The sequence below is a fragment of the Anomaloglossus baeobatrachus genome, unplaced genomic scaffold (genome assembly GCF_048569485.1).
Source record: "Anomaloglossus baeobatrachus isolate aAnoBae1 unplaced genomic scaffold, aAnoBae1.hap1 Scaffold_58, whole genome shotgun sequence".
NCBI classification, from domain to species: domain Eukaryota; kingdom Metazoa; phylum Chordata; class Amphibia; order Anura; family Aromobatidae; genus Anomaloglossus; species Anomaloglossus baeobatrachus.
The window spans coordinates 848,980-862,811 of NW_027444942.1; the positions used below are offsets into that span (position 1 = coordinate 848,980).

Sequence of the window (13,832 nt, forward strand, 5' to 3'; positions counted from 1 at the left end):
CCTCTCTCTATAAAGACACCTCTGCAGGTTTTTCCCTCCGCTCTTTATAAAGACACCTCTGCAGGTTTTTCCCTCTTCTCATTATAAAAACACATCTGCAGGTTTTTCCCTCCGCTCTCTATAAAGACACCTCTGCAGGTTTTTCCCTCTCTCTATAAAGACACCTCTGCAGGTTTTTCCCTCCGCTCTTTATAAAGACACATCTGCAGGTTTTTCCCTCCACTCTCTATAAAGACACCTCTGCAGGTTTTTCTCCCGTTTTCGATCAATTAGGAACCAAAATTATTTCTATTTGCCGAATGCCAGAATAATGAGAGAGAGACAATGTTTTCAGGCATTTTTATTCCTATCTGCACAGTGAAGTTCCCTTCATGTCATTAGTATTTGGTGCAAATCAAAAAATCAAATCAAATTGGTGCCATTGCCCTTACACTGTGTGACTTGGGGGAAACATTTTGGATCCTTCCAGAAGCTTCTCACAATAGTTGGTGGAATTTTCGACAATTCCTCCTAACAGATCTGGTGTAGCTGAGCCATGTTTGTAGGTTGCCGCTCACACTGGCCTTTTCAGCTTTGCCCATACATTTTCAATAGCATTGAGATCAGGGTTTTGTGATGGCCACTCCAAAACATTGACTTTGTTCTCCTTAAGCCACTTTGTCACCAGTTTGGCAGTAGCTTTGGGTCATTGTCCATTTTGAAGACCCATTTCCTCACAAGCTTTAAGTTCCTGGCTGATGTCTTGAGACGTTCTTTAGTATTGCCACATAATCTTCTTTCCTGATGATGCCTTCTATTTTGAGAAGTCACCAGTCCCTCCCGCAGCAAAACAACCCTACAACATGATGCTGCCACCCCTGTGTTTGACAGTTCGGATTATGTTCTTATCCTTCAAAGCTTCTCCCCTTTTCCTTCAAACGTAACGATGGTCATTATGCCCAAACAGTTCAATTTTAGTTTTATCAGACCACAGGACATGTCTCCAAAAATTAGTCTCTGTTCCTGTGTGCATTTGCAACCATTAGTCTGGCATTTTTTCTGTTTCTTTTGGAGTAATGGCTTTTTCCTGGCAAAGTGGCCTTTCAGCCCATGATGATATAGTACTCGTTTCACTGTGAATAATGACAAAATCTTACCAGCTTCCACCAGCATCTTCACAAGGTCTTCTGCTTTTGTTTATGGGTTGATATGCACGTGTCTGACCAAAGCACGTTCATCTTGGGTACACAGAACCCGTCTCCTTCCTGAGCGGTATGATGGCTGGACATTCCCATCTTGTTTGCTCTTGTGTATAATTGTTTGTACAGATGAACAAGGTACCTTCAGGTATCTGGAAATTCCACCGAAAGACGAACCAGACTTGTGCAAGTCCACAATTCTCTTCCTGAGATCTTGGCTGATTTCTTTTGACTTTCCCGTGATGCTACGCAAAGAAGCAGTGTGTTTCAGGTGTGCATTAAAATACATCCTCAGGTATGTCTCTATTTAACTCAGATGTTGCCAATAAACCTATCAGAAGCTTCCAAAGACATGACATCATCATGTGGGCTGTCCCATATTGTTTAAAGGCACAGTACTCTTAGTGTATGGAAACGTCTGACTTTGCAGAAAGGAATAAAAATGCCTGAAAACATTCTCTCTCATTATTCTGGCATTTGGCAAATAGAAGTAATTTTGGTTCCTAATTGACTGAAAACGGGAAAGATTTATTCTGATTTCATGTCAGATAGTGAGAAAAATATGCATGTGTCTCTTTTTAGATAGTGTGCGTGTTCCCATGGTAGGCATTATAAATCGTCCTTTTACAGTAATGAATCGGCAGGTCGTGTGAGGGGCAACACTCGTTTATGTGCAGTTTGAAGGGTTGTGTAAAGGGCAATGCCCGGTTCTGTGCAGTCTGAGGTGTCATGGCAGGAACGATGCTTGGTTCTGTGCAGTCTGAGAGATCACGACTGTTTCTGTGCTGTCCAAGGGGGCCGTGTGAGGGGTATCGCTGAGTTCCGTGTAGTCTGAGGGGTTGTGTGAGGGACAAAGGTCTGTGAGGGGCCTTGCCCAGTTCTGTGCAGTCTGAGGAGTTGTATGAGGGCCAACACCCAATTCTGTGCAATCTGAGGTGTCATGGGAGGAACCGTGCCTGGTTCTGTGCAGTCTGAGGGGGTCGTGTGAGTGGTAAGGCCTCTTTCTGTGTTGTCCGAGGGGGCCGTGTGAGGGGTATTGCTGGGTTCTGTGTAGTCTGTGGGGTTGTGTGAGGAGCAACAGGTCTTTGAGGTATTGTGAAGGGCCTTGCCTAGTTCTGTGCAGTTGGAGGGGGTTGTGTGACGAGCTTGCCTGGTTCTGTGTAGTCTGAGGGGTCATGTAAGGAATAACGATCGGTTCAGTGCAGTCCAAGAGGTCATGTGAGGAGCAACACCTAGTGCTGTGCAGCCTGGGAGATAGTGTGAAGTGCCTTACCCAGTTCTATGCCGTCCGAAGGGTCATGCAAGGGGCCATACTCAGTTATGTGCAGTCTGAGGGCTTGTGTGAAAGGTAACACCTGGTTCTGTGCAGTCCAAGGTGTCGTGTGAGGGGCCTTGCCCAGTTTTGTGCAGTCCGAGAGGTCGTGTGAGGGGCCTTGCCCAGTTTTGTGCAGTCCGAGAGGTCGTGTGAGGGGCCTTGCCCAGTTTTGTGCAGTCCGAGAGGTCGTGTGAGGGGCCTTGCCCAGTTCTGTGCAGTCTGAGGGGTTGTTTGAGATGCAACTCTAAGTTCTCTTCAGTATGTGAGATCGTGTGAGGGGCCATGCACGATTATGTGGAGTCGGGTCTGGTTATGTGCAGTCCAAGAGGTTATATGAGTGGGGCTGTGCTTGGGTGGCTGGCCACCCCGTGCGGGGCTGTGCTCGGCCATCTGCCCTGTATGGGTGGTATGTCGGCGTGGAGAGAGGCTGACCGTTTAGAAGGTGCTGTGCATTCGTTCCTTTGCACCTTCTAATCACGCACAGATGTGGCTTCTAGAGGCTGTGACACTTTGTAAATGTGGATAAATAACTCCTCGCTAAGTCCCCCCACAGGTATAACAACGACCAGCATCCACTGCCTCTATTCATTTATTTACAGATAGGCCTCATTTCCTAATATCACAAGGATTTATCAGTGTTCTCCTCAGTTTCGGATTTCATGATGATTTTTCCTCACGGCAAGAAATCTCTTCCTCCGGAGGAAGATGGGCGTACCGAAGCCATTGTCCCACAGATATTCAGGAGAGAGGACCTTGGTGGGTTTGTGGTACAGAAAGTATTTGTTCAGGTAGCTCTCGTCATGCCAGACAGCCTCAATTTTCTTGTCTTTGTCCACCATCATGGCATTATGGCAGAAGTTGGTCAGCTTGTAAATCTCTTTGATGTTTCCCCCAAAGAAGCCCCCAGCATAATAGAAGTCTCCCTCATCCAAGGGGATATAAGCCTCCGACTGCAGGTTCCGCTCATATGTGTAATCTTCACGTATGGCCCCATACATGCCCGGATGTAAGGTTCCAAACAGGTCACTTAGGATCTCCACCCCTACCTCATCACTGAACCTCATGTCAACATCCACACACACCAGGTAATCGACTTCCCCCATGAACCGCTGATTGGAATAGTCCCGAATCATCTCCATGCGCCTCATGGACACGTCCTGCCACCTCTTGTAAGTGGGCACTTTCAGCACCTGCATCCTCCTGCCCTCTGCCAGCTCCATGATGGGAATGTCACTAACACGGTCTGTAAGTATGTAGTAATTCACCTTGTGTCCCACCATGAAATACTTCTCCGCTGTCTCTATAAAGGTTGAAACAAAGACTGTATATCTGCAAGATAAGAGACAAGACAGTAGGAGAGCATGGTTATATCAAGGGGCTACAGAGCCTAACCTGAAACAGCCACTAGTCAGAAGGCATATCTGCAAGATTGTGAGCCAAGAGCACAGGAGAGGAGTGTTATGCCGAGAGGATACAAATGTTATCGGCAATATTTCTTTAGAGCAGCATATCAACACTGCAGAAAAATTATTAAAATTTAACTTTTACTCAAATTTTCTCTAAAATGTGGTCAGAATCACAATTACGAGACAAACAAACAATCAACATATAATAAAAGAAAGGGCCCCTCCTTTAAGATCAGAGGATATGTCTAAGGGCTGGTTCACACTAAGCGACAGCGACAACGAGGTCGCTGTTACGTCACCATTTTCTGTGACGTAACAGCGACCTTGTAAGTCGCTGTTATGCTCGCTGCTTAGCTGTCAAACACAGCAGAAGCAGCGATCATAACGTCGCTACATGTGCAGAGAGCAGGGAGCCGCGCACACTGCTTAGCGCTGGCTCCTTGCTCTCCTAGCTACAGTACACATCGGGTTAATTAACCCGATGTGTACTGCAGCTACATGTGCAGAGAGCAGGGAGCCGCGCACACTGCTTAGCGCTGGCTCCTTGCTCTCCTAGCTACAGTACACATTGGGTTAATTAACCCGATGTGTACTGCAGCTACATGTACAGAGAGCCAGAGCCGGCAGCACAGGCAGCGTGAGAGCTGCAGAGGCTGGTAACTAAGATAAATATCGGGTAACCACCTTGGTTACCCGATGTTTACCCTGGTTACAGCTTACCTCAGCTACCAGATGCCAGCTCCTGCTCCCTGCTCGCTTCATTTCGTCGCTCTCTCGCTGTCACACACAGCGATCTGTGCGTCACAGCGGGAGAGCGCCTTTGAAGAAAACTAACCAGGGCTGTGTGTAACGAGCAGCGATCTCGCAGCAGGGGCCAGATCGCTGCTCATTGTCACACACAGCGAGATCGCTAATGAGGTCACTGTTGCGTCACCAAAACCGTGCCGTAGCAGCGATTTCGGTAGCGATCTCGCTATGTGTGAAGCACCCCTAATGGCCAAGGATACACCGCAAAAGAGAAATCGGATTTGTCTCACCAATTATTCTATCAAATGGAGTAAATAGGGTCCATTCATTTATATTAAGATGGAACCCACAAGGATCTGAAGTGTCTCCCGACGCGTTTCACTCAACTCTTCAGGGGAGTAATAAATGCAACTCAGGTCCCACAAAAACATGAACCTTGCATTCATATAACATGCACTTAACAAGATTGTTCAAAAACAATGCGGTGATTCCATTACAGGTTCCAATTACAGAAAGACCTGTCACCTATACAGCATGCTGGAACAAATCTATATATATAATTGCCTTATTCTGTCTGTCTGTCTGTCTGTCTTGCTCCAAAATTGTGTCCTTACGGTGACACAAAGCTGATTGGCCGCTGGGCTCGCCATGGCCCTGCCCCCCCGCACGGATTGGCCGCTTGCCCAGGCTCCGCCCGCACACGGATTGGCCGGCCGCTCGCCCAGGCTCCGCCCCCACACGGATTGGCCTCTCGCCCCGGCACCCTGCACGCATTGGCAACTCGGCCACGCTCTGGCCCCGCCCCCGGCACGCATTCCCCGAACCGACACGGAGCCACGACTCCCAGGTGAGTACTGTACCCCCGGGAGCCCACATCAGGGTACGCCGCCAACCCAGCCGACACATACCCTCGCATTGCTGGGGTTGCCGCCGTATGCTGGTGTGGGCGAGCGGGGGACGGGATACGCCGGTAACCATGGTAGCATAGTTACCAGCGCATCAAGGTCCTGCAGCGGCGGAACATACACACACACACACACATCAGATCACACTCACACACACATCGCATCCACACACAACATCCTGGGATATCGCTTGCTTCTCGGCGGCGATACTGTGGAGTGACCTTCCAGGACCTGCCGGAGGATCACATGGCCAGAAGCATGTGGTATCTCCGGATGTTGTGAGTGTGAGCGCGTATGTGCGATATCGTCAGTGTGTGTGTGAGTGTATGCGATCGGATGTGTGTGAGTGTGTTCTGATGTGAGTGTGTGTGTGTGTGTATGCGATCGGATCTGTGAGTGTCGGCAGAGGAGCACGGCGTGCTGGGGGAGGCTGGGAGTAGAGAGGCTGATCCTGGGGAAGGCTGGGAGGGGGAGGCTGATGCTGGGGGAGGCTGGGAGGAGAGAGGCTGATGCTGGGGTAGGCTGATGCTGGGGGAGGCTGATGCTGGGGGAGGCTGGGAGGGTGTAGGCTGATGCTGGGGTAGGCTGATGCTGGGGTAGGCTGATGCTGGGGGAGGCTGAGAGGAGAGAGGCTGATGCTGGGGGAGGCTGGGAGGAGAGAGGCTGATGCTGGGGGAGGCTGATGCTAGGGGAGGCTGGGAGGGGGAGGCTGTTGCTGGGGGAGGCTGGGAGGAGGGAGGCTGATCCTGGGGAAGGCTGGGAGTAAAGAGGCTGATCCTGGGGAAGGCTGGGAGGGGGAGGCTGATGCTGGGAGAGGCTGGGAGGAGAGAGGCTGATGCTGGAGGAGGCTGGGAAGAGAGAGGCTGATGCTGGGGGAGGCTAGGAGGAGAGAGGCTGATGCTGGGGGAGGCTGGGAGGAGAGAGGCTGATGCTGGGGGAGGCTGGGAGGCGAGAGGCTGATGCTGGGGGAGGCTGGGAGGGGGAGGCTGATGCTGGGGGAGGCTGGGAGGGGGAGGCTAATGTTGGGGTAGGCTGGGAGGGGGAGGCTGATGCTGGGGGAGGCTGGAAGGAGGGAGGCTGGGAGGGGGGAGGCTGAGAGAAGAGAGGCTGATTCTGGGGGAGGCTGAGGCTGGGAGGAGAGAGGCTGATGCTGGGGACAGAGAGGCTGATGCTGGGAGGAGAGAGGCTGATGCTGGGAGGAGAGAGGCTGATGCTGGGAGGAGAGAGGCTGATGCTGGGGGCAGAGAGGCTGATGCTGGTGCAGCATGGGGGATGGAGCACGATGGGGGGTGCACAGCATGGGGGATGGAGCACGTTTGGGAGTGCGCAGCATGGCGGATGGAGCACGTTTGGGAGTGTGCAGCATGGCGGATGGAGCACGTTTGGGAGTGCGCAGCATGGCGGATGGAGCACGTTTGGGAGTGCGCAGCATGGCGGATGGAGCACGTTTGGGAGTGCGCAGCATGGCGGATGGACCACGTTTGGGAGTGCACAGCATGGCGGATGGAGCACGTTTGGGAGTGCGCAGCATGGCGGATGGAGCACGATGGGGGGTGCACACCTCCCCCAACACACACACACAACACACCATACACACACTGGGAACCACAAACACCGCCCTACACAGACACCCACACACATAGACAACGCTGCACACACACAACACCCAACACACAAACACCGCGGCATACATAAATATACGCACATACCACGCAACACACACACATTGCACAAAACATACCTCCCCCCAAAACACACCACACCCACACAAACCACGCAACACACACAACGCTACAGACACACAGCACTCCACAAACAACGCAACACACGCAACACACATACAACACCGCTCTCACCCCCCGCCACACCCAGACAACACCCAGAACATGTACAGCCCCTACACAAACACTTGGTAACTACAGACAACATCTATATATATATATATATATATATATATATATATATATATATATAACAAAAATCATACATTAACTACACAATACGTAAATTCTAGAATACCCGATGCGTAGAATCGGGCCACCTTCTAGTATACAATAAATATCTAACAGCAAACTAAACAGATTTCCTTATCTTTTATATAGATCTCTGGGAACTCACCACATGGTACAGAGGCCTGTGCTTCTCGCCCTATCAGTCAGCTGTCGCTGAAAGGGGAGTTTAAATACTCCCTCCCTATCCCAGCGTGTGACATCATTTCCGCCCACCTGAACACATAGTCATCAGGTAGCCGGATGTGGCGCGTGATGTTATTTAGTAGCTATGGTGATATGCATCATCTTGTTTAACAGAACGCCCGTCCGGTCACATGGCCCGCCGAATGCATCACCATACCTCGCGGTTACCATGGCGATTCACCCGGACACGTGGCTAGCAGGTGACCGGATGTGGCGCATGATGTTATTCAGTAGCTTATAGTGATATGCACCGTCTCATTTTACAGAACGCCTAGTCACATGATCCGCCGAACGCATCATCATACCCCACGGTCACCATGGCGATTCACCCGGACACGTGACCAGCAGGTGACCGGATGTGGCGCATGATGTTGTTTCCACAATCACTATGGCAACATGCGTCGTTTTTCCTTCCAGACCGCCCATCCGGTCACATGGCCCGCTACCCGCGTCATCAAACCCTGCGGTTACCATAGCAAATCAACCAGACACATGACCAACAGGTGACCGGACGCACGATGTTATGTAAATAGTAGCCATAGTGACGTCTCTCCTCGTATACCATCCGGTCACATGGCCCACAGTGCCGCATCACAATACCCTGTGGTTGCCATAGCAATTCACAACAACATCATTTCCTACTACCCGGCCATGTGACACGCCTGATAGATCACAATCACCATAGCAATATACGTCATCCTTACAAGGTTATATGACAGCACCACACCATCTGAAGAAATACACATATCACAAAACGTCACTAATTAGATTATTTGTCGTTTCAAAACAACTACCACACTATATTAAAGGGTAGGGAAAACAAACTGTTAACCCGCCTCATTGATTATGATCAGGATATTATTGCCACAAAAACCGGTTTATCCAATATATTTCATAATCAATAAAAGGCGATTCCAAACTGAAATAACAGTATCTAGTCATATCACCCATTAAGCAAAAGCATGCTAATAGAAATCAATAAAGTCCATATCAAAGCATGTCATCCAGATAACAACATGGAGGTTTTTATACCTATATTCACGCTCAAAAAAACGGATCACAAAAGATTCTCAAGAAAAGGATTTTTGCTTAGAAAAAATATACATCTGACATCAAATCCAAGATTTAGAGTATTATCACACCATGGTTCAAAAGAAGGGGGGGGGAGGGGTTTAGAAAGGGGGGGACAGAAAAAACAAAATACAAAGACATTATTCAAGACATTGATCATGAGAAGCCACCCTACATGGTAGTCAACTAGACCTCAACAGCTCAAAAGAAACCTTGTGGTTGGGGCCGACAAAAACCAGAAAACAGAACCCACCGAAAAACTATCTCTAAACCTCTGCCCACTACTTCTAAATACTAACCCTACTTATCATGTGGGGGTCAGCACCATAAGATAGAACGGTGGGTGGGCGCCCCCACTCGGCCATCGTCTTACCCTCCTAGCTCTGATAATAGCTATACCATCACTAAACAAAGGGTGCAAAAGAAAGTTCCTCATTCAAACCATTGGGACGGAGTGTCTTCAACCAATAAATCCATCTAGACTCTTGTTGTAATAATCTCCTGTCCCAATCACCCCCTCTGGGAGACAGTCTGACATGATCAATGCCTTGAAATGCAACAACAGAAGGGTCTCCAGCATGTAAATTATTAATATGCCTAGCTAACGGCGTATCGTTGTTCAACCTAATATCCCTAAGATGTTCCCCAATCCTTCGTCTGAGTTCCCTACGGGTCTTACCCACATATTCCAGTTTACAAATGCATGTTGCTTTATAAATTACTCCCTGTGTCTTACAATTTATAAAGGATCGAATCTCATACTCTTTTCCCGTAACCTGGCTCCGAAATTTCTTACCAATAGTAATGGAATTACAGGCGACACAACCACTACATTTATAACATCCCTTTAGCGTAGAATTAGGGAAGAAAGAATTTTGTGGTGCCAAGAAACTATGGACCAGCCGGTCCTTTAGCGATCTTGCTTTCCTGTATGTAATGGATGGTCTATCCGCAAGTAAACATCCAATGTCATTAGCCATTTTTAGTACAGGCCAATACTTCTCAAAAATCTTTTTAACCCCTTCTGCTCCATTATCAAATGTTGTGATAAATCTTATCACATCATCTTTAGTCTCCCTTGTCTGTTTTTTTAGGAGGGTATAAAAGGTCCGTTCTCTGCACCTTCTTAATATCTGCAGCTGCCCTTCTGACCACTCCCCTTGGATATCCTCTCTCAAGGAATCTATTCTCTAGGTCTTCTGATTGTTTACAAAAATGTGCTTCATCTGAACAGTTCCTACGAATCCTAGCAAACTGTCCCTTTGGGATACCTTTTTTCAAACTAAATGGATGATTACTTTCCCACCTCAATAATGAGTTAGTTGAAGTGGGCTTGCGGTAAGTGCTTGTCAATAGATTACCACGCAAATCTTTCTCTATCATCAAATCCAAAAAGGAAAGTTTCGTTCTATCAGTTTCATATGTGAAAAAAAGACCCAAATCATTTTTGTTCAGATCGTTCATGAATCCTTTCAGTTCTTCCTCGCTGCCTTTCCACACCATAAAGATGTCATCGATGAATCTGTACCAGATTCCAATCCTTTCATTGACAGATTCACGATCCTCTCTGAAGACCACAGTTTCCTCCCACCAGCCCAGGAGCAAATTAGCATACGACGGGGCACATGGACTCCCCATCGCTGTGCCCCTGAGCTGCTGGAAGGTGTGGCCATCAAAGGAAAAAATATTGTGTGTTAGGCAGAATTCGAGAATATCCAAGACAAAGTCAGAATGCTCCTCACATTGGACCCCTCTTCCTTTCAAAAAGTATTTAGCTGCTGCCAATCCTAGATCATGACGAATAGACGAATACAAAGACTCAACATCGATTCCAACAAGGAGCGTCCCTTTCTCAAAGGTAAGTCCTTCCAATTTTTTAAGCAAATCAGTAGTATCTGATAAATAGGAACCCAGACCGAGGACAAATGGTTTCAGAATAACATCCAGGTAGACACCCAAATTCTGCGTTAGGTTATCAACCCCAGATATTATGGGTCGCCCTTTTAGGGGATCAACTCCTTTATGCAGTTTGGGCAAACTATAAAAGGTAGCCATTACCGGATGCCCAGGGTAAAGAAATTCAAATTCAGACTTGCTTATCAACTTCTTATCCAAAGCATCCAGGAGTAGAGATTTTAATTCTTTCGAATACCGTTGCAAAGGATTGGACCCCAATTTTTTATAACTGTTCTGGTCCCCCAGAATGTCATAGCACATCTTCAAATATTTCTCACGATCCATTACAACGGTATTCCCCCCTTTATCCGATTGTTTGATAACAATATCTGTCGCTTTACCCAAGGCATCAAGGCTCCTCATTTCTTCCCTGGTCAGATTAAATTTTACACCATGATCAGGTTTCAATCTTTCCAGTTCATGAGAAACAAGATTGAAAAAAACATCAATAGCACTCAGGTCACTCTGAACTGGTGGCATTTTTTTACTCTTCAATTTGAGATCTGTGAAAGGGCCTCGACCAGTCAAATCTGGCCCCATCACATCCAAATTGTACAAGAATCTTACATCTTCCAGGATGTCATCTGAAATTCCTAAATCAGAGCATACTCTTTTATTGTCTCTGATAAAGTATTTTTTCCATTTTAGTTTTCTAATAAAAAGATTGAGATCTTTAATGCTTTCAAAATCGTTGTAATCCGTCGTGGGTACGAATGAGAGACCCTTACTTAATCTGCAGTGGATAATGTCCTACTTGATAGATTTACTACTTGGTTGGATCCAGGGGATTCTGATATCCCCCTCGATTTGTTCTGTTCCTCAGAAAATACTCTCTTTGTTCTAAAAAATGGCCATTCTGATAGGGTTGGTTAAACCTACCCCTACCATTACCAAAATGTTTTTTCTTCCTGCCCCTTGCTCCCATATTCCTACCCTCTGAGTCAGATATATCCGTATCCGTTGTTGAACACTCTGTTTCACTTGGTTTAATATAACGTGGAAGGTCAAAATTATAGATTTTATTCTCTCTAAAATCCTGCAGATCTCTATTATAAAATTTGTGTTTTTTATCTTTGAGGTGGTATTGATATTTTTCAATTGTACTTTGTAGTATCTTTTCTTTTCCGGAAAATTCCAGAAAATTCCGTTTCTCTCGAAAAAGTATTAGTTATATCAATCTGTTCTTTTAACGCCACCTCGAGATCTGCAAGATTCTTTTTCTCTTCGTCCAAAAGTAATGCCATTAATCTAAGAGAGCTTTACGTAGCTTCTTTTTCCCATTTTGCAGCTAATTCCTGACCCCTATACCGATATTGTTACGTCCGGGTGGTGGAAGCACTGGACCGTACACCGATTTCCCCTGAGAAGGCAGCCAGGCCGGTCACCTCGCCAGAGGGTCCTGATGCACGGCAGCCGGAGCACTATAGGTAGCTGGACAGTCCGTAGAGAAGCAGGAAAGGTGGATGATGCTGAACCCACGGAGTTCTGGACGGTAGTCCGGGTGACGAGGCTCAGGGTCCGAGGCCGGGTTATAGGGTCAGGCGGGATCCGGAACCTGCTGAGCGATAGAACGGGTCACCGAACGGAGCCAGAGACTGGAGACTGGCGGAGCTGCAGAGGTGGTGGGACATCCGCCGAAGTCACCGTCAGGGTCCAGGGATGGACTTGGTTCGGAGCGACTGGCGTGGCAGGATAGGCTCTACGAGACAGGACAGGGTTAATACAAGGCAAAGCACAGGGCAAAGCAATACGGGGACCTGAACACTAGCTTGCTAAACACGTAGAACAGGCCCCGCCCACCAGAAAAGAGAAACCTTATATACCCTGTACCTGTCTATGCAATATCCTGTTTCTGGGTGCTGGCCCTTTAAGAAAGGGTCAATGACCGCACGCGCGCCCTAATGCGCATGCGTGAGGCCCATGTGCCAGAAGCCAGTCCAGGAAGTGGTGAGGAGGAAGCAGGAGCGCCGGGCTGGGAGTCCCACGACGCAGAGGAACGCCGGGAGCGGAGAGCTGGACGCATGGAGGCCGGGTTCGGAGTGGTAAGCAGGGGACGCCGCCGGGGAGCGGGGAGCGGGCCACGGGGAGCGGAGGACGGGACCAGGGGACCGGTAAGCGTGACAGTACCCCCTCCCCCACGCCCCCCCCCCCCGCAAGCGGGACAGGAAGACACGAATCAGAGGAGTGCCAACATTCTCCCGGGGCTCCCAGGACCGATCCTTGGGACCATAACCCGCCCAGTCTACCAGGAAGTACTGCCGACCTCGCACGGTCTTCATGGCCACAATATCTCTTACCGCATAGATGTCATCGACAGCAATAGGAGGGGGAGCTGCACCGACCTCAGCGGAGAAGGGACCAAGGACAACAGGCTTGAGTAAGGAGACATGGAAGGAGTTGGGTATCCGCATCGTGGCCGGGAGTTGCAGCTTGTAGGAGACTGCATTGATCTTGCTGATGATCTTAAACGGCCCGATGTAGCGAGGACCCAACTTGTACGAGGGTAACTTCAATCTGACATATCTGGATGCAAGCCAGACCAGATCACCTGGGGAGAAACACGGGGAATCCAGGCGCCTCTTGTCCGCATGTCTCTTCATCCGCAATGAAGCACGTTCTAGGGACGACTTGACAGAGGTCCATATAGCTGAAAAGTCCCGAACCAGAGCATCTGCTGCGGGGACGTCGGAAGCCGAGGATACTGGCAACGGGACAGAAGGCTGCAGTCCATACACGATCTGAAAGGGAGAGCTGGAGGTGGACTCACTGATGTGCTGGTTATGGGAGAACTCAGCCCAAGGTAGGAGCGTGGACCAATCGTCATGATGGATGTTGACGTAGTGGCGCAGGAAGGAGGTCAGGATCTGATTAACCCGTTCCACTTGGCCATTCGACTGAGGATGGTAGGCCGAAGAAAAGTCCAAGGACACTCCCAGATGTTTGCAGAGAGCCCTCCAGAAGCGCGAGGTAAACTGAGTTCCTCTGTCAGACACTATGTGTGCGGGGAAGCCATGCAATCGGAATATGTGCTGTATGAAGGAGTCAGCTAGCTCCTGGGC

General features: G+C 48.7%; 1 protein-coding gene across 1 annotated transcript; it reads right to left on the bottom strand.

Annotated features, from left to right (window-relative positions):
• Positions 1-3,076: 3,076 nt before the first annotated feature.
• LOC142284807 (histo-blood group ABO system transferase-like) lies at positions 3,077-8,304 on the bottom strand. The gene is made up of 2 exons (XM_075333225.1): positions 8,218-8,304; positions 3,077-3,822 (listed from the first exon to the last, which is right to left on the bottom strand). The coding sequence occupies exon 2, from the start codon at positions 3,771-3,773 to the stop codon at positions 3,138-3,140; it is 636 nt and encodes a 211-aa protein (XP_075189340.1). The 5' UTR covers positions 3,774-3,822; positions 8,218-8,304; the 3' UTR covers positions 3,077-3,137.
• Between the last annotated feature and the right edge of the window lie 5,528 nt (positions 8,305-13,832).